Source organism: Podarcis pityusensis (genome assembly GCF_964106645.2).
Source record: "Podarcis pityusensis genome assembly, chromosome: 18".
NCBI lineage: Eukaryota > Metazoa > Chordata > Lepidosauria > Squamata > Lacertidae > Podarcis > Podarcis pityusensis.
Window position 1 is genome coordinate 7780654 of NC_138043.1, and position 20971 is coordinate 7801624.

At 47.5% G+C, this 20971-nt stretch overlaps 1 protein-coding gene across 2 annotated transcripts in view; it reads left to right on the plus strand.

Moving 5' to 3' along the window:
- Positions 1-7661, plus strand: part of CELF5 (CUGBP Elav-like family member 5) — an 81648-nt gene extending 73987 nt beyond the window's left edge. For both annotated transcript variants that reach the window (XM_080989018.1, XM_080989019.1), the window contains exons 10-13: positions 2268-2351; positions 3596-3739; positions 4374-4537; positions 5949-7661. In XM_080989018.1, the coding sequence (XP_080845144.1) occupies positions 2268-2351; positions 3596-3739; positions 4374-4501 (356 nt within the window). In that variant the 3' untranslated portion in view covers positions 4502-4537; positions 5949-7661. The remainder of the gene's footprint in view (positions 1-2267; positions 2352-3595; positions 3740-4373; positions 4538-5948) is intronic.
- Positions 7662-20971: the final 13310 nt, after the last annotated feature.

Here is a 20971-nt window from a genome sequence, read left to right on the forward strand (position 1 = left end):
AGCTGGTGTTTGTTGCAGGGGAACCTGTGCAGACTGGGACTCTTCAGGATCAGGCCCCAGACTCGGTTCAGGTGACGCCTGAGGCAAAGGATCCGGTGCAGACTGAGTCTCCTTTGGTTCCGAGTCTGAGCCCGAGTCCCAGGCCATCACAGTTCCCTCTAACAGTGAAGTAGCTGCAGTCACTGGCTCAGCACACCTGAAGGAGCAGAGCATAAGGCATCATTCTCCCAATGGCCGACCAGTTGACCTGAGTCAGACCGGCAACTTTTCCAACCTGCAATTGGTTTTCAGAGGCATATACTGCTAGCTAGAAGCCACTGAGAGCTTTTATCCAGCCCATTTCCAAGGAATACGTGGTTCTCCTCCATTTGCCCCATTTTATCCTTACAGACAGCCCTGCGAGGTCGGTTAGACTGAAAGGCGGAAACTGGCCATTCACAGAATTGTAGAACTGTGGAGCTTGGAAGGGACCCGCGAGGGTCATGTAGCCCAACCCCTGCAATGCGGGAATCTCCACAGGAGGGCCCCTGTCTGCTCCTCAAGGTCCTCAACCAGTGAGGGGTCTGGCTCAGTGTGGCCACATGTGGAATCGTAGAATTGTATGTGCAGTTGGGAGGGACCCCAAAGTCATCAAGTCTAACCCTTTGCAATGCAGTCTGCCACAAGGTACTGCGCTGCAGCAAGCAAAACCTGCCAGGAACTGATCTCAGGGCCTTTGGGATTTTCCGCTTTGGAGTTCGTGACAGGATGACACCCTTTAAGCTGGCCGGTGCCCAGTGTATTTTTTACTCTGTGCTATTGCTTTGTTAGGGACGCGGGTGGTGCTGTGGGTTAAACCACAGAGCCTAGGGCTTGCTGATTGGAAGATCAGCGGTTCGAATCCCCGCGACGGGGTGAGCTCCCGTTGCTCGGTCCCTGCTCCTGCCAACCTAGCAGTTCGAAAGCACGTCAAAGTGCAAGTAGATAAATAGGTACCGCTCCGGCGGGAAGGTAAACAGCGTTTCCATGCGCTGCTCTGGTTCGCCAGAAGCGGCTTAGTCCTGCTGGCCACATGACCCGGAGGCAGTACGCCGGCTCCCTCGGCCAATAAAGCGAGATGAGCGCCGCAACCCCAGAATCGGCCACGACTGGACCTCATGGTCAGAGGTCTTTTTACCTTTACCTGTATTCCTTTGTTGACCTTATTCTGTTATTCTCTTTTGCCCTGTGACACACATTCAAATAATGCGCTGTATGTGCTTCTGACTGCGTCCCCTTGATGTTCTGGCCACTGACCGCAGCAATAAAGCTTTGATTTGTGGAAAGTCCTCTGAGGACTCTGTGCCCGGACCAAGTCAGGGCTGGCCAAGACTCTTTTGCATTTGCTCTTTTCTCATGGAGTCTGGTACCTGATCAGGGCCAGAGGGGACAGCAAGGATGAAGGGCAGTTTCAAAATATGCCAAATGACTCACCTTATGCTCACTGCTTTTGAAAACTTACAGAATTACAGTGGTACCTTGGTTTGCATACATTTTGGATTGCAAACATGTCAAACCCGGAAGTGTGTGTCCCAGTTTGCAACCATTTTTATTATTATTACAACCCCCCCCCCTTTTTTTTATACTTGGACAATTTTTTTGGGAGGCCCCATTGGCGAAAGCGCGCCTTGGGTTACAACCTGTTTTGGTTTACAAACGGACCTCCGGAACGGATTGTGGTTGTAAAGCAAAATACCATTGTACTTAGAATAGAATTGTGGAGCTGGAAGAGATCGCGACTATCATCTGGTCCAACCCGCTGCGAACTTTTGCTCAAACCCCAAACCCTGAGATTAAGCATTTCATGCTTTAAAACCAATATACATACAGTAGAGTTTGACTCAGTTCTTCAACTAGCAGCCCACCTGAATGCACACTAAGTCAAGTGTGTTTGAAGTATATAAGATTGCAGAGCTATAGGGGCTTTCCATGAGCAAAATGGACACGGATAGATATTTGCATTGCGGTGACCTGAAATTCTAACTTGAATCTGTATGTTAGTAGCTTTATTTGTTGGTTTTTCCTTTCCTTAATTTGATTATTTTATTTGTTTGTGTGTGTTTTTTAAATGCAAACTGTATATAGTATTAGACTGAATTTATTGACAGCATTTTGCTCTGATTTGGAGCATTTTGCATTTTGGTTTTCGGTCAATGAAATTTGAAGAAAGAAAAATATGTTTTGAAAAACCAAAATACATGAAAAATAATCAAATGAATGCTCTGTCTCCCCTCTCTTTCCCTGCCCAGCTGTCTACCCAGCCACCACCATCACCCCGGTAGCTCAGCCCATCCCTCAGCCCCTTCCAATAATTCAGCAGCAGCAACGGGAAGGTAAGTCGTCTTCCGGGTCCAAAGGCAATCTTCCTTTCTTCTGTTTAGAGCACTTGTGCCCCCCACCCCTCAGCCATGCCGTCAGTTTTAAACAGGGCAGCCCCTGCCCATGGACTTACAATGGAAAAGACACAACACAAAAGGAAAAGGGAGTGGGGAGGGAAGAGGGGGGGAAAGTAAACTCAGACACCAATCACGTTATTGAAATGGTAGTTCTTGCTACAATCAGCTGGGATGAAAATGGTTCTGGAGAAGGAACACGGTTTTGGGTGGTGGGGGGTAAGCTTTCAATGGAGTTGATGGAATGAGTTAGAATCACAGCAATCATAGGATCATGGGAGGGATCCTGAGGGTCATCTAGTCCAGCCCCCTGCAATGCAGGAAACCTTTGCTCTCCGTGGGACTGTTGACTTAGTGTGACTTAGCTCAGGGGTGAGGAATCTTCTGGGCTCCGCAGGCCACAGCCTTCTCAGGATCAGCACCAGGAGCCAAATGTGAAGGGTGGGTGGGCTGGGCTTAGGCCCGAGGGACTCGTTTATCCGGCCGGCGGCGACCCCCACTGCCCGCTCTTACCGGCGCTGCGCTGCATGGCTGCCCACTTCTGGGTCGGAGGAGCACCGGAAATCGCTTGTGCAAGCATTATTTGCGCACGTGCAAGCGTTATTTCTGGTGCACATCCGGGTCGGAGGAGGCCCGTGCACATGCGCGCAAGCTATTTCCACCTCAGTGCACGACTGCCAAAGCCTGCCAAAAACCAATCCCCATATAGACCCGCCCACCCAAATGTTTAGAAAGCCAGTCTCTTTCTAGTCAACTGCCATTTTAACTTTGCAAATGTCTTAAATGACTGCTGTTCATTTTCCCAAGTGGCGAACTGTGGGGAGATCTTTGTTGAAGCAGAGAATTCCAATGCAGACACACACACCCCTTCCTGGAAACAGGCACACCATGCACAGTCAGTACAGGATTTGACCCTGCCTGTTGGATGATTTTGCAAGTGGCATCTGCTGATGGGAGGGCATAGTTTGGTGGAAATACTTGCAGGAGGACCACTTGGATTCCTTCATGGTAGCCAGAGGTTTTCCCACCCCCCACCTAGTGGGATACAAGCCAAATAATGCAACAGGCTTGTGGTCACACAAGGGTGTTTCATTGCTGAATGGGCGGGGAGATTTGAACCCAAGGCCTCCCTGCTCCTAGTCTGATGCTCTAACCACTATGCCATGCTGCCTCTTTAACCGCAGGCCCTGAAGGATGCAACCTTTTCATCTACCACCTCCCCCAGGAGTTTGGCGACAACGAACTCATGCAGATGTTCCTTCCCTTTGGGAACATCATCTCCTCCAAAGTTTTCATGGACCGTGCAACAAACCAGAGCAAATGTTTCGGTGAGCGATCGAGGGAGAGAGGGAAGAGGGGCAGGTACAGGACAGGCAATTTGAAGCCCTCGGTTTGGAGAGGTCCTTTGCAATCGCCTTTTTTTTAAACAACCCTGAGTGTTTTAGTCTCGTCAGCAAACCTGACCCGGAAAAACAATCTCTCAAAGGACCTGTTGATGGTATTTTACCATTGTACTGTGGAGAGTGCATTAACTTATGGTCTGTGTCTGTGGTTTGGGAGTTGCACGCTCGGGGGAAAAAACAATGCTGTCCAGCGGGAAGGTAAACGGCGTTCCGTGCGCAGCTTGTCACGCTGGCCACGTGACCCGGAAGTGTCTGCGGACAGCGCTGGCTCCCGGCCTATAGAGTGAGATGAGCGCACAACCCTAGAGTCTGGCAAGACTGGCCCGTACAGGCAGGGGTACCTTTACCTTTAACTTTAAGGTAGTCTCTATGGGAGTATATTGTATTTAATTATGGGGTATCAGAGTTTTTAGGGGGCTAACCAGGCTGGGATAGCAGGCTTGTTGGTTTCTGAATGCCTGATGTAGATTTTTCCAATTTCGTTGTTCTGTATGGGACAATGACAATAAAGATCATCGTATCGTATCATGTCGTATCTTTGCCTCCCCCTTTTATTCAGGCTTTGTGAGTTTCGACAACCCATCCAGTGCCCAGACAGCCATCCAGGCTATGAATGGGTTCCAGATCGGGATGAAAAGATTGAAGGTGCAATTGAAGCGGCCTAAGGACGCCAGCCACCCCTACTGAACTGTGCGTCCCTGCGATGGAAACTGCAGTCCCACAGTACGTAAATGCAAGGATATCACGGAGTCCGGAAAGCTCCAGCCAAAGGGCAATCAAAGCAATACAAGGGACCGAAAGAACTCCCCTCAGAGGAAAAATTGCAGCGTTTGGGCAAGGCTCCCTCTGAGAGTAGTGGGGATCCTCTCTTTTTCACCCGCCAGCCATGGGGCACCTCTAGGGCTTTGGACCCCGTGGATCTGAATCAGGGCTGGATGAACCAATAAGCAAAATGAATACCGTATTTTTTGCTCTATAAGACTCACTTTTCCCCTCCTAAAAAGTAAGGGGAAATGTGTGTGCGTTTTATGGAGCGAATGCAGGCTGCGCAGCTATCCCAGAAGCCAGAACAGCAAGAGGGATTGCTGCTTTCACTGTGCAGAGATCCCTCTTGCTGTTCTGGCTTCTGAGATTCAGAATATTTTTTTTCATGTTTTCCTCCTCCAAAAACTAGGTGCGTCTTGTGGTCTGGTGTGTCTTATAGAGCGAAAAATATGGTACATGCTTAGGGCATCAAGGAAAGTACCTCAAAAAATATTCCTTTTCCGGATTTTTAACATTAATGCTCACCAATTGCTCGGCTGAGCGTTCATTTTCTCTGTTGGAATCTATTAAAAATACCAATACGACAACCATGCAACAAGAGTTGTTCCGCCTGGCCTTTGGCTTGGAATCAACTTGATCCCCTCCCCCTTTTTCCTTTCTCCTTCTGTGATGGAACTCCTATTTGGGGCCTTCCCTGGCTTTTTTCTGGCCCACGTAGGACCAGTCTGAATAGTTGGCCTTGGTGAAGATTTGACGTTTTCATCCCCAAAAAGTTTTTGATTTGAGTTTCTACTGAAATGAGGCTGCATTTTAATGTTGTACTTAATCTTGTTATTAAGTTGTATTTTAATCAATTGTTTTTACCTGGTGTTAGCCGCCCTGAGCCCGGTCTTGGCTGAGGAGGGCAGGGTATAAATAAAATTTATTATTATTATTATTATTATTATTAATATTATTAAGGCAGGCTGTGGGGGCCTGATCTCCACTAGGTATAGATGCCAGATTAGTTTTGAGGATCTGATCAAAGGCTTTTAGAAAAAGGAGGAGGGGAAAGAAAAATTTGAATAAAGTGCAAGTATACAAAAATAAGCATCTCCTTCCATCTTACCGTAGGCTTCATTTCATTTTGAAAAAATAAAATTTCAGTTCATGGTTTATTATTGTTTTAGATTTTGAATTAGATATGTATGGGGCACCAAAATATTTTAAGTGCTTGCAGCCTCTAACGGTTTCGATCCCCGAACTGAATGCGCACGCCCGCCCATGCACAATGTGAGCATGCTGTATTTTATCATATGGGGACGACGACAGGTGTGTGACTTTGGCAACCTTGCATTCCAACCTCTCTCTCTCTCTTCTTCTCCTTTAGGTGAAGTTAAGCATCCCCTCTTCCAGTTGATTTCGTTCTTTCGTTTTAAAGAAGGGATCCCCCGCCCCCGAACAATTCCCCACCTTCCTTGGGCGGAGTGGGGGGTGGGGGGAAGCCAACGACAACAAACAAACCCAGCCAACATCCAGCAACAACGACAACACCTTTCGCAACGTCCTCCTGAAAGGATTCACAGGGTGTGTGAATGTGAGGGGGGTTTCAGAACCACGGACAGCTGCCCCCAGTTTAGCCAATGGACCAACCTGACGACTTGGTTGCATCGTTTTAACAGGTCGCCTTGAACGCCGGCTTTCTAATTTAAACCGTGTTGTGTATATAAGTAGAAGAGAGAGAAAGAGAAAGAGAGAGAGAGATATATATATAAGGATATATAAATATATATTACAGCAACTCTATTTTTTTTAAAACGTTCGGAAGAAGAAGAGAAAAAGAAAAACTACAGGACCAAATTTTTCTTCCTTTCTACGGCGGGTGAGTCGATGCGAGACGACAGATAGTGCCTGATCCTCGAATGGCGTCGGAAAGGGCCTGGGTCTTTTCTCCCCTCAAGAGCTCTGCCGGGTGCAAAAGGAGAAGCTTTTTTCCGCCTTGGCGTCCGGGACGGAGTGCGGACGAAGGGCCAGGGGAAGGGGGACTCGTTCGGATGCTGGGGCGCGTCTCTGAAGAAGGCTCCGCAAATGAGGGCAAGTAGAAGAAGTGCCTTCGCGGCGGCATTTCTGTGGCTGCGCCGAAACGGAAAGAGGAAAGAGCGCAGCGGGGCGAGGGGTGTGGGGGAGGCTCTCCTCCTCGCCCCCTTCCTCAACAGCCAAATATTCCTGATCAAATGGAGGGCTAACTGTTTTAAAAAAAAGAAGAAGCAAGGAAAAGGAAAGGAACCTATTGATAAGGGTTACAACACTGCCTCCAGCAACAGACTTGAATTTTATTTTATTTTTTACTGTTCTGCAGATAGCCGATGTTTCCAGTGTGTGTGTGTGTGTGTGTGTGTGTGTGTGTGTGTGTACTGGCTAACCCAAGAAGATGCAAGCAAAATATTATTACAGAAGAGTTCTCTCTTCAGGGGAACAAATCAAACAGTATGCAACTGATACACGTATCTATGTGTGTGTGTGTGTGTGTGTGTGTGTGTAGATATACATATATATATATGCATTGCAGAGGGTTATTCCTACATTGGACTATTCAGCTCTATGATTCTGTATACACAACGCAGCTTAGAGACTTTGCACAGCCCCAAAGGCATGGCCGATTCTTGGAAACAGATCTGGAACGCCAGCCCCCCACCTCCCTGCCCAATAGCACACTGCCTTTCCAGACCCTCTTCCCACTTCCCATTCTATCTGCATTCAACCATTCCAACCCCCCCCCCCAAATAAATCTGTTGTGCATTGATTGATCAGACCAAAACCTCATCTGCCCAGTGGACTGGTTCTGACAGTGTCCAGCCTAAGAGCACTCACAAGCAACAGGGCATGAAAAGACTTGCTTACACACACACACACACAATTCCCTTTGGTTGCTGAGAGGTAGACTGCCCCTGTCTTTGGAGGTTCTTTTTTCCCCTAATTTTTTTATTGATTTTCCAAAAAAAATATTAAACAAACAAACAAACAAATAGACAAACGAACATAAATCTCAACCTTATTTAAACCAAACTCAGAAACATTGTTAAGTGACTTCCTCGTATCCCCCTGGTTGAATTTCAGTGTACAGGAGAAACTCAAAAAATTAGAATATCGTGGAAAAGTTCCTTTATTTCACTAATTCAACTTCAAAAGTGAAACTAATATATGAGATCGACTCGTGACATGCAAAGCGAGATATGTGAAGCCTTGATTTGTTATCACTGAGATGATCATGGTGTACAGCTGATGAAAACCCCAAATTAACAATCTCAGAAAATTAGAATATTCAAGGAAATCAGCAAAACAAGGATTGCAAACTGAGCAAGACTGGACCTCTAAGAAGTAGAAGCACATCTCGCTTTGCATGTCATGAGTCGATCGCATATATTAGTTTCACCTTTTAAGTTGAATTACTGAAATCAAGGAACTTTCCCACGATATTCTAATTTTTCAAGTTTCACCTGTATATCGTTTTAACGGTTTTCAAAACCGTTATTCTTATAAAATTAACTTAATCGCTTAACATCTTTTCCCCCCCCCCCTTTCCAGTTCAGCATTAAACATATTAATTCATCACATTACATATTTAAACCCTAAGCCTATCTGCTATTTGCAAGCTTCTCCCATTAATTTTGTCTTTGGAGGTTCTGTTTGGCTGCCATGTCCATAAAAGCTGCTTATTGATCCTCCCGTGAATTTGTTTCATTCTCAGAGGGCACGGTGGCACGACAAACTGCCCCTTCCCTGTGTTTATTTTATTTTAATTTTTTTTAAAGCCAGCTGATCTAGCAGTCTTAACCGCCCTTCAAATTGTCTTAATTGCAAGGGTGGGGCATTCAGAATTGGTTTTCTTGCATCAGACTGAGAGTCCTGTCAACTGGTGTATTCTTAGTTGCCAACCGGCTGCATCTAAGTGCTTCTCTGTTGCAGGGGGCACTGGAGGGCCTGGCGGGGCCTTGTTGCCATCAGCCCCCTGATGCTTCTGAAAACCAGTTGCTGGAAACCACAGGAGGGGAGAGTTGCTATTGTGCTCGAATCCCACTTGTAGGCTTCCCACAAGCATCTGTGAGAACAGGATGCTGAAATAATAATAATAATAATAATAATAATAATAATAATAATAATAATAATTATTATTATTATTACCTGCATTGCAGGGGGTTGGTCTAGATGACCCATGAGACCCCTAACATCTCTACAATTCTCTATATTTGTATCCCCCCCCCCAAAAAAATTGGGATTTCAGGGCAGCTTGCAACATGTTAATAACATCATTATAGCATACAATTGAATTAAAAGCAAAGCTAGTTTAAAGAGAACGGAATGCGTGCCGAACCAGCATTGAAATTCAGGTTGCCTTGAGAGCAGCCTGCTGTTTTGCATTGACTAGATGGGCCACTGGCATAATAATAATAATAATAATAATAATAATAATAATAATAATAATTTATTTATACCCCGCCCATCTGGCTGGGTTTCCCCTAGTTGTTTATTGCCTTGACATCTGCTGGGAGGGCATTCCACAGGGCAGGCGCCACCACCGAGAAGGCCCTCTGCCTGGTTCCCTGTAACCTCACTTCTCGCAATGAGGGAACCGCCAGAAGGCCCTCGGCACTGGACCTCAGTGTCCAGGCAGAACAATGGAGGTGGAGACACTCCTTCAGGTATACTGGACCAAGGCCGTTTAGGGCTTTCAAGGTCAGCACTAACACTTTGAATTGTGCTCGGAAATGTACTGGGAGCCAATGTAGGTCTTTGAGGACCGGTGTTATATGGTCTCAGTGGCCGCTACCAGTAACCAGTCTGGCTGCCACATTCTGGATTAATTGCAGTTTCCGAGTCACCTTCAAAAGCAGCCCCACGTAGAGCGCATTGTCTGTCCCAGGGGTTTTTCTCAACCACCCCTTTCCCTAGGCTGTGGAGTCCTTTAACCCTGTCCCACCCCGTCTCTGTTTCCACCCCCCATTACCCCATTGCTGTGGGGACAGACGGATGTCTGGGGCCCTTCAGATATGGCTGAACCTCCAACTGCCATCAGTCCCAGCCTCCTTTGTGGAGTTTGTCACGCAGAAACAACTGTATCTCCCCTTCCTTACCCAGAAGCCCAAGCTCTGTTTCCCTGGCTCTTACTTATTATCGTTGTTTATTTATTTCATTTATATGCCCCCTTTATCTTCCAATGATCTCTAGGTGGGGCAAAAGGTCCCCCCCCCCCCGTTTCATCCTCCAAGATCACCCGGTGAGCTTCATGACTGAGTGGGGGAATCGAACTCTGCTCTTCCAGGTCCAACGCTCTAACCATTAGGCCACACTTCCTCCCTAGATTCATCCCACCCATTACCTCCGCTCTCAACCACCCTTCCACCCCCCCCCAACCCCCACCCTCGACCCCGGGCGTATATCAGATTTAAAAGCACATTTTAAAACACTCACACCCCACAGCTTAGCTTCGGTGGCAGGAGAGCCAAACATGCCAAGGGTAGCGATTTGACCAAAAAAAATGTATCTTTTTAAACATAGAGATATATCTATATATATGTATATGTATTGCTACACAAGATCTCCTGCGGCAGGCTAGTCTGAAATATGCCAGAATTTTACTATATACTTAAACATTCCTGTTTGTGTGTGTGTGTGTGTGTGTGAGAGAGAGAGAGAGAGAGAGAGAGGAATCTATGGGTCTCCAAAAGTTGCTGAACTACAATTCCCAACATCCTTGACTACTGCCCCTGCTGGCTGCTGGGAGTTGGAGTACAGCGCCATCTGGAAGGACACAGAGGGGCCCCACCCCGGCCTAAAGCAGCATTGCGAGTGGGGGCAACCTGGTGTCAGAAAGGGACATGTTCCTGAAGCGGTGACTTTGGCAATATCCCAAGGCAAGCCAGCCTGTCCTGAGCAGCTGGCTATCTAACAAGCAATTCAGGGCTTCTTCTGTCCATGTAGAGGTTTTTTTTTAAAGAAAAGATATCCCAACCACATTCCGTATTTTTTGCTCTATAAGACTCACTTTTCCCCTCCTAAAAAGTAAGGGGAAATGTGTGTGCGTCTTATGGAGCGAATGCAGGCTGCGCAGCTATCCCAGAAGCCAGAGCAGCAAGAGGGATTTCTGCTTTCACTGCGCAGCGATCCCTCTTGCTGTTCTGGCTTCTGAGATTCCGAATATTTTTTTTCTTGTTTTCCTCCTCCAAAAACTAGGTGCGTCTTGTGGTCTGGTGCGTCTTATAGAGCGAAAAATACGGTATATTCCACCCCAAGTATTATTAATGAATATCAGTCTCTTTGCTTGCAAAGCGGACTTACAACGCAGTCCATGAACATTAAATTCCAATCAACAAAACCTAAAAAGGAGCGCATCTTTTCCACTCAAAGGCAGAACCTGCCCCATGAAAAGAGGCCACAAATACTTGAAAACCTTCCGCTTCAGGAAAAAGGTGAAAAAGGAAAGCTAACGGAGGGAAATGGTGTCAGGTGAGCAAGCAGGGAGCCACCGTCGAATTGGAGTCAGATTCTTGCCACCCCCAGCCTGCCTTGCAAAGGGTAAAGGATGATGGGAGGTGTAGTCCCAAAAGATATCTCGAGGGCTCCCTGTTGCCAAGCCCAGGGGTTTAACGGAGGCACCTTGGCTTGTGGCTGGGGCCTTAGGCATCTAATATGGGCCAAACAGAATAATTATGCTGATTTTATTATTTCAATGCTGCCCACCTGACTAGGATGCCCCAGCCACTCTGAACTGTGGGAAGGAACCCACTGGATAAAAATCCAGCAGCAATGGTCCGCCCCACAACAAGCAGTCACCATTTAAACGCCCCCTCCACCTCAACATGGGACGCAGATGGCGCTGTGGTCTAAACCACAGAACCTAGGGCTTGCCGATCGGAAGGTCGGCGGTTCGAATCCCCGCGACGGGGTGAGTTCCCATTGCTCGGTCCCTGCTCCTGCCAACCTAGCAGTTCGAAAGCACGTCAAAGTGCAAGTAGATAAATAGGTACCACTCCAGCAGGAAGGTAAACGGCATTTCCGTGCGCTGCTCTGGTTCGCCAGAAGCGGCTTAGTCCTGCTGGCCACGTGACCCGGAAGCTGTACGCCGGCTCCCTCGGCCAGTAAAGTGAGATGAGCGCCGCAACCCCAGAGTCGGCCACGACTGGACCTAACGGTCAGGGGTCCCTTTACCTTTATATACAATCGTACCTTGGATCCCAAACACCTTGGTACTCGACGTTTTGGCTCCCAAATGCCGCAAACCCGGAAGTGAGTGTTCCAGTTTGCGAACATTCTTTGGAACCTGAACGTCCGACGGGGCTTCTGATTGGCTGCAGGAGCTTCCCGCAGCCAATCGGAAGCCGCGCTCTGGTTTCCGAACATTTTGGAAGTCGAACGGACTTCAGGAATGGATTCTGTTCGACTTCCAAGGTACGACTGTCAAAGCGTCATTCCCTCCACCTTCCCACAACTGGTTGGCATGGCATAAGCTTCCCGAAAATGCCTCGAGGTCTGTTCTGTTTTGGGTTGTTTTTTTGTTGTTTTTCCCCATCAAGCAGGAGGCATAAATTTTATTTATTTATTTAAGAAATAAATGGATGAGGAAATGAAAAGGGCAACAGCTCCTAGAACTGTGCAAAAGGGAAACTGAAATTGAATTGAAATGCGTTATTGTCACTTGTACAACTTGTATAGAAAGTGCCGGTCAGGGTGTGAATCATCCCTGAGAATTTCCCTCACTCTCCTGAGGAAACCTTCTTCCGCAATTTCATCCAGCGGATTCACGGGACAGCCCATAATATCTCGTGCTGTATTCACCACCCTCTGTAGGCACTTCCTATCAGTTGATGTCAAACCAGCGTACCACACCGTGATGCAATATGAAAGGACACTTTCTATTGTGGACCAGTAGAAGGAGGTCATCAAATGTTGATTGTCATCGTTCTTTTGCAATACTCTGAGGAGATGCAGTCTCCGTTGGGCTTTCTTAACCACCTGGGTTGCACTGATTTTCCAAGCAAGGTCTTCACTGAGATAAACTCCTAGGAATTTAAAGGATTTAAATTTAAAGGATTGTGTAAAAAAAAAAAAAGACGAGCATTCCGGGGAGAGCGCCCGGGCCCTGCGTTCGAAACACATGCTCTCCTTGTTAACAACAGCCTTCTCCCCACTTTCAGATGCATTTGAACTAGATAAGAGAGCCTTCGCCTGAAAGCACCATGTTCATTGAAGAGGCGTAGCTGCGCTGTTAGACTCAGATCAAGGCAACTCTTTCTCCCTGGCACCCCGCCCTTGCCGTGCCCCAATTGAGGGCTTCTCCCCAGGAGCGCATGCCATTGAATTGGACAATAAGTGGGAGTGTGTAGGATTGCAGCCCAGGTGTGGCTCTTGCGGCATAACAGAGGGATGGAGAAACTTTGGCTCTCCAGATGTTGCCGCCCTTCGCCCCAGGCATTGGGCATGCTGGCTGGAAATGGTGGCAGCTGTAACTGAACATCTGGAGGGTCACAGTCTCTCCCCTCCCCTCTAATAAAGTCTGGGCACGAGTAATTTGGTCCACACACCTTGCCAGCCTCCTCTGAAATTCCAGCAAATTCGTTTTTTAAAAAATCACCCCCACCAAAAAAAAGGGTAAAATAAAAAAAGCATTTTAAACACACGCACTTTCTAATGAACAGATGGTTCGTGGGAGAGTTGTGTATAACTTGGAAGATGGAAGCTTCCCTTCTTTTCTACCGTCAGAGCCTTATTAAAAAATTGCAGCTGCATTTAACAGCTTTTTTAATTTTAATTTTTTAAAAAAGTTGGCTTTTTCAAATAGAAGGAGGCCTCAGGCTAGTGCACGATTCTCTGGTGGCTGCAGAGGGCAGGCTGAGCCTCAGGAGTAGGCTTCTTGAGAATCTTAATTTCTTTTTTTTTAAAAAAGCAAACAAACAGAGCAAGTTTCTAGCCCCTATTGTTTCCAAGGTGTTCTTGGGATCACATGGGCAAGGCCTGGCAAAGTCTCAGGAGCCAGTTCCAGCGCAGACTGGCGTTTCCTTCAAGGAAAAGTGCCCGTTCAGGATTTCTGCTTTGCCTCCTCGCCCCTCAGAGCAAAATATGCAAACCAGCTTTAAACATTGCAAAAATTACCTATGCAAACAGCAACAACTAAGGGAGGGGAGGGGCGAAGCCTCAGGCAGCTTGCAAAGTCTCTGCACACACACCCCCAAACAGAACCCAGCTTCTCATGGGATCAAAATTGCAAAAGCAGTTTAGGGCACCTTAACCCCCGGCCTCGTTGATTTTTCAGGGCTGGCATAACGGAGCAGTCAGGAGCCTGAGGAACTGTGAAGTCCCATTGCTCACTGGACAAGACCTCTGCTCTCCCAGCCTCAGTTTTTCCATCTGCAAAATTGGGATAATATACTCCTGGGGCAAGAGGCTTTGCCAGTGGAATTGCCTCCCTCTGCCAAGGAACCAAACTGCCCTCTTTAGCTTTTCAGGAAATGCCCATTCCAAAGGAACTGGTCTCTGCTCCCTTTTTGGGCGGAGAAGAACAGGAAGCAGCCTTGCACCTAATCAGATCTCTGTTCCATCCAGTGGATCCCCAGGGTTTCACTTACCTGGAGAGCAGCTGCTACCCACCTTCCCATAGAAATAAAAGTACGACTCTCGTCCTCATCGTTCTGAGGCCAACTTAAATAGGACACTGCCTTAAACCGAGTCAGGACATCGGTATTGTTTACACTGGCCTGCAGCACTCCTCTAGGGTTTTAGGAAGGGGTCTCTCCCAGTGCAGATGTCAGGACTTGAACTCGGAACCTCCTGCATGCAAAGCAGGTGTTCGGCCACTAAATTACAGGGTCCTGTCAGGCATGCACCCAAAGCTAGTCGCCGGTTTAGTATCTGGTATAGCAGAGCACCCGAGGGAGAGGAAAGCTGCAATCCTCACACTCGACTCGTAGGATTCAATGGGACTTACTCCCGGGGAGGTCTGCCCTGTTAGGCGTTGCCTAGGATTTTCACCACTGCCCACAAATTTGCACATACAGCCGGATGCAAATCAAGAAGTAATGGCTCTAGTTCGAACAGAAATGCATCCCTTTCCAGGGCTGGATCTACACTGATTTAAAAATAAAAAACCGTTATAGAAAAATAAAAGCTATAAAAGCTCTCGATGCAAAATCCCATTGGTGACGGATCGCTGCTCTGCAGCGGCATCTAGTGTCACATGTTTACAAAATATACCGTATTTTTTGCTCTATAAGACTCACTTTTCCCCTCCTAAAAAGTAAGGGGAAATGTGTGTGTGTCTTATGGAGTGAATGCAGGCTGCGCAGCTACCCCAGAAACCAGAACAGCAAGAGGGATTGCTGCTTTCACTGCGCAGCGATCCCTCTTGCTGTTCTGGCTTCTGAGATTCAGAATATTTTTTTTCTTGTTTTCCTCCTCCAAAAACTAGGTGCGTCTTGTGGTCTGGTGCGTCTGGTGCGTCTTATAGAGCGAAAAATACGGTAATTGTCGAGTGTAGCTGAGTCCCAGGTGTGTAGCAGCTCCTTCTGCAGACCAGGTGCAGTTGATGGGCCAATTCTCCTTTTGTCCCTTTTTAGGATTCTTCATCTTCAAACTAAACTTTGGCCAGACACAGTGCTCTAACAGAGAACTGTCCTCTCTAAGTACGAACCCTGCCTCCTTCGCCCCAGGAAGTGTATCGGGACTGGAGGTTTCGATGCAACCTTTTGCAGGTCTACTCAGAGGTAAGCCCCATTGCAGAACAGTGGGGTGTTGCTTCTGAGGAGGACAGGCATAGGTCGGTCTGAACAGCTGCCAGCCTCTGCCCACTTCCCTCTTGAGGACGGCGCCGACCTCAGTGGCACTTACTTCCGAGTAGAGAGGTGCCTAAGGTTGCGCTGTCATTTATGGACCTCAATCTCGCCTTGGCGAATCAGTATTCTCTTCGCCCTCCGATATCTGGTGCAGAGAGGGAATTAATACTGGCCCGCTTTAAAGGGTTGTTGTTAAGGGTGAAATAATGCCCACAAGGCGCTTCGGATGCAAAAAAAGCAACAACACAGAACACCGAAATGAAATTCTCTGCGTTACTGAAAAGCCAACGCCGTTTTCCAAGTCAGCCGCCAAAGAGCCCGTTCGCAGGACAAACACTGGGTTTGCCCAGGCCCACTTCAACAAAGCCAAGGAAATTCCAGGCAGGGTTGACATCTCAAGTTGCTATATCTCATCGAGGAAGAATTTCCAAGTTCTGCCGCGGGCTCCATCAGAATTGCCTACCGCTTTTCCAGAGCTTTGGGAGGGGGATGTGTGTGTGTGTGTGTGTGTGTGTGTGTGTGTGTGTGTGTGTGGCACCTCTCGGAACAGAGGGAACGTACGGAGGGTGCCTGGAACAGTGTGAATGATTTGTGAGTTGTTGTTTTTCTAAAGTCCACGTTTACAGCTGTAAATACAGGTTTTTTTAATACTTAAAAACCATCAATTCCGTATGTGATTTGTACAATGTCGTTCTATTTCTGCTATGGAGTGGTTTCATGATGGCTGAACCTTAATTTTGAACTTGAAAAAGAAATATATATATATTTAAATATATATATATATAAATATAAATATATACCTATAACCCCCACCTGCCAGCCACATTCCTTCTTTCCACCTTAAAAGGACATTTTGAAGTACTGTGTGAAAATAAGAAGGGAGGGGGGAGTATCCTAGTCCTTCTCCTCCCCGTTCACCCCCCACCCCCCAACTTTCCCATTGACAATTACTGCTGCAAGAATTTCCGATGTTTGCAGGTGAAATCATACCAATAGACTTGAGTGTCCAGCAACTTGCTGTGGTCTTAAGAATCTTATGACTTTTATTGAATAATAAAAAAACAAAAAAACCAAGCAAATGGAATTTATTTGAATAAACAGGGACCGGGCTGGAGTCTCAATTGCTTCAGGTGAAAGACATTTATTTTTCTCTTGAGAGAGTGTTGCTGTGTTTTGATTTCCCCTTGTTGTTGTTGAGTCATTTAGTTTTGTCCGACTCTTCGTAACCCCCTGGACCAGAGCACGCCAGGCACTTCTGTCTTCCACTGCCTCCCGCAGTTTGGTCAGACTCATGCTTGTCGCTTCGAGAACACTGTCCCACCATCTCGTCCTCTGTCGTCCCCTTCTTGTGCCCTCCATCTTTCCCAACATCAGGGTCTTTTCCAGGGAGTCTTCTCTTCTCCTGAGGTGGCCAAAGTCTTGGAGCCTCAGCTTCAGGATCTGTCCTTCCAGTGAGCACTCAGGGCTGATTTCCTTCAGAATGGAGAGGTTTGATCTTCTTGATTTCCCCTTAGAAGAGTTCAAAGAAAAGGTGTGCAGAGAAGGGGATTAAATTCAGTTTGCAGTTTCGGAAACCCCGCAAGAACCGAAATGCAGCCATCCTTTGAAAATCTGCACATTATCTGAGTAATTCAATGCTAAATTTTCCAGCCAAATAATGTGTGCAAAATTGCACAAAGTAGAGGAGAAAGTGTGCGTTAAAATGCAAATTTCAGTGAAGACAACATACCAAAAGGATGTTATGGAAACTGAGAACCACAATAAATGGATCTGTTCCATTTAACCCAGCACCGCATTTTCGACAGTGACCGGGTACCTCCAGGAAGGCCACAAACAGGGAACGAGAGGCCTCTGTCGTTGCTGCTCCTGGCATCCTATGGTAGAGTGCCTCTGTACCTGGAGGCTCTACATGCCAGGGTTTACAGACTTCAAAGGCTTGCAGGATCCAGTGTAGTTTTTGTGTGTGTTTACTAGAACCCGAGTCCACTGATCAGAGTTGCCCTGGGGCAGGGAATAACTCAGGGTGGAGGCGGTGTGTTTGGGGGGTAAATGTAAAATTAAGGACCGCAGTGCCTCTGTGTACTTTCTCAGCTGAAAGTCGCACCCTGATGGATTTTCGTGAGGATTTGTGGTCTGATGCAGATTTAAATACACAAAACAGACACCCAAAAGGGATGTTTTGAGCATGTACAATCACCCTATATTGGGTGCCCTACAGAAAATCCATCAGGCGCCCATCTGTCTTGAGGGACAACGGACGGTGCCTTTGGCAGTGAAGCATTACAGTGGTACCTCTAGATACGAACGGGATCCGTTCCACAGCCCCGTTCGCATCTAGAGGTAAACGTAACTAGCGTCTGCGCGTCTGCGCATGCGTGTGACGTCATTTTGAGCGTCTGCGCATGCGCAAGTGGCGAAACCCGGAAGTAATGCGCTCCGTTGCCGAGGAGCGCAACTCGAATGCGCTCAACTCGAAGCATATTTAACCCGAGGTATGACTGTAGTGAGGGACGCGGGTGGCGCTATGGGTTAAACCACAGAGCCTAGGACTTGCTGATCAGAAGGTCGGCGGTTCAAATCCCTGTGACGGGGTGAGCTCCCGTTGCTCGGTCCCTGCTCCTGCCAACCTAGCAGTTCGAAAGCACGTCAAAGTGCAAGTAGATAAATAGGTACCACTCCGGCAGGAAGGTAAACGGCGTTTCCGTGCGCTGCTCTCGTTTGCCAGAAGCGGCTTAGTCATGCTGCCCACATGACCTGGAAGCTGTACGCCGGCTCCCTTGGCCAATAAAGTGAGATGAGGACCGCAACCCCAGAGTCGGTCACGACTGGACCTAATGGTCAGGGGTCCCTTTACCTTTACCTTATGACTGTAGTGACCTCCCTGGGGCACAGACCTTGGCCAGGTGTCTGGAGGTCCTGAGCTGCCCAGACAACAAGACCCCCCCTCTCAGCTTTGCTGATGTGGTCCAAAGGAAAAGCAGAACAAGATGTTGGGCACCAGCTTGGCTGGAAGGAGGAGTGCAAAGCGCCTTAGGGACTCCACTGTAGATTTGTGTAAGGTTTACTCCTGCGCCTTTTCTTCTCCCGAAGATATTGTTGTAAACAAAAATTGCCCTTTCCCCTTATGGGGTATCCAAGAGCCCATATAGAGTCCTTACATAGGTTCCCTATTGGTAGGAGAGAATAACAGAGGCCAACCAGGGAGTATTGAGAAGCAAAGCAGCTAGTAAGCCTGATCTTTATTGATCTGTTGCAACAGGGTGCTCCCCTCACCCGCAGGAGAGAGGAGGGACCCAGAAAAATGGCGTGCAAGGCCTTATAAAGACTTTTGAAATTGCCACCCTGTAGATCAAGACCACCCCCAGAAACATCATACATACATCACAGAAGGGGTGTAACCTAAGACCACCCCTCAGATACATCACACCTACATCACAGAAAAGGCGATCTAAAACAGAAATTTGAATATTGTTTTTCTCTTGTTGTTGTTTATCTCCTGTCTGGCAGGTTACTTGATTGGATTGCCTGGGGAGCCTGGCCAGTCTTTTGTAATGATAAATACTTAGTTCCTGGGCCAGGTCACAGGCTCACACCCTATTCAAACACAGACATACCCTTAAGACAGGATTTGTGAAGGAAAAGACAATCGGGAGGCTTTTCCAGTTTGACCATGCAGAGAAAACATTTACTCAGTTTAGGAATCAAAATGGTTTCAGATCGGTCTTCCTGTGCTGATCTATGTACGTGCTTGGTTGGTAACTTATGAACATTGCCATATATCTAAGACCTCAAAATTCCTATCACAGCTCCCTTCCCAGGTGGATGAGCCCCAACTGCCCATCGCTTCCCTCTGCAACACAGGCCGAAACCGCCTTCTTGACCGTTGGACCCATTCTGGGTCTCGTCCATTCCATCCACCAGAGCCTGTCTTCACATGCAGGGGAAGCCCCTAACTCACTGAGGGCTTGAGACCCATTGGCTCCCCTCGCCTGGTTTAGCTGGCCAGTCAAAGCCGTTCCCAGGATTGTCCGGCCCCCCAGAAGGTCTGAGGGACAGTGGCTGAAAAAGTTTGCTGACCCCTGCCGGAAAGTTTAAGCACTGGTGCCTTGTGTTTGCATTTTCCTCCTCCCTCCTCCTCTCGTTTTCCTTGTCTGTTGTGTCTTTAAATAAAGAAAAAAGACCACAAGCCTTTTAGACTGCAGGAGCTGCCTTGCCACTGACCTTTGCAAGCCACTCTGGGAGTCCCCCCCCCCCTTTTGCTAGAAAACCAGGGCAAAATTATTATAAGACAATTAATACAATGAGCACGCTTAGCTATTGTGCCCAATGGGATTGCGGTCTTCGTTGGAATTTGATTCGTGGGTGCCAATGAATTGCAATTTGCATATCCCAACATTCCAATTCTTCTCAATATGCCAGGAAACGGTTATGTTCCCTAATAAAACGAGGGCCACCAAGGCATCTAAAAATAATCGCAGCCGATCCTATAAAATGGCTGTTTAAGTGCAGAGGAAAGGACCAAGAAGGAACCTGCCTTCCTTTCAAATGTGCTAATTTGAAATCATAATAAACTCGTGGGCTGCAAACCAAGAGTTAGGAATGTACATGTCAGGTGTGTGAAATGTATTTTTTTAAAAAATCCAGTTTTAAAGATATTGCTCTAGCTGCTATTCCTGACAGCCACAAGGTGGCGGCAGCCGTGCGCTATCCCGGCCTCCCAGTGGAAACTTCTAGAAGAGCGTTGGAGGAGCTCCTTCCACGGAGATTTTTGTCTCTGTGCTGTGCTGCATGTGAATCGGGCCGGATTCTGGCACCATGTGATGGTGGTGGCAGAAGTGATCTTATATGGAAAAGAGGGGGGACTTGTTAAAATTGTGGGATGGGGGCCTCTCCATCCATCTCTCAGGCTCAGCCTTTGAATCGGCCCCCTGCTTGCCTCTCTGCCCCCCTGGGACAAACCACCCCAGAGACCCAACAACCTGATCATTTGGGGTTGGTTAAACTGATGCAACGTCACCTTGGACCAGGCATCCCCAACCTGCGGCCCTCCAGATGTTTTGGCCTACAACTCCCATGATCCCTAGCTAACAGGACCATTGGTCAGGGATGCTGGGAATTGTAGTCCAAAACATCTGGAGGGCCGAAGGTTGGGGATGCCTGCTTTGGACCTTCCCTGAAACACAAGCCCGTTCAGATTGTTCTTTTATATACAGTGGTGCCTCAGGTTATATACATTCTTTTATATACAGTGGTGCCTCAGGTTAAGAACTTAATTCGTTCCGGAGGTCTGTTCTTAACCTGAAACTGTTCTTAACCTGAAGCACCACTTTAGCTAATGGGACCTCCTGCTGCCGCTGCGCGATTTCTGTTCTCATCCTGAAGCAAAGTTCTTAACCCGAGGTAATATTTCTGGGTTAGCGGATTCTGTAACCTGAAGCGTCTGTAACCTGAAGCGTATGTAACCCGAGGTACCACTGTATAGGTAAAGGTAAAGGTACCCCTGACCGTTCAGTCCAGTTGTGGACGACTCTGGGGTTGCGCACTCATCTCGCTTTATTGGCCAAGGGAGCCGGCGTACAGCTTCTGGGTC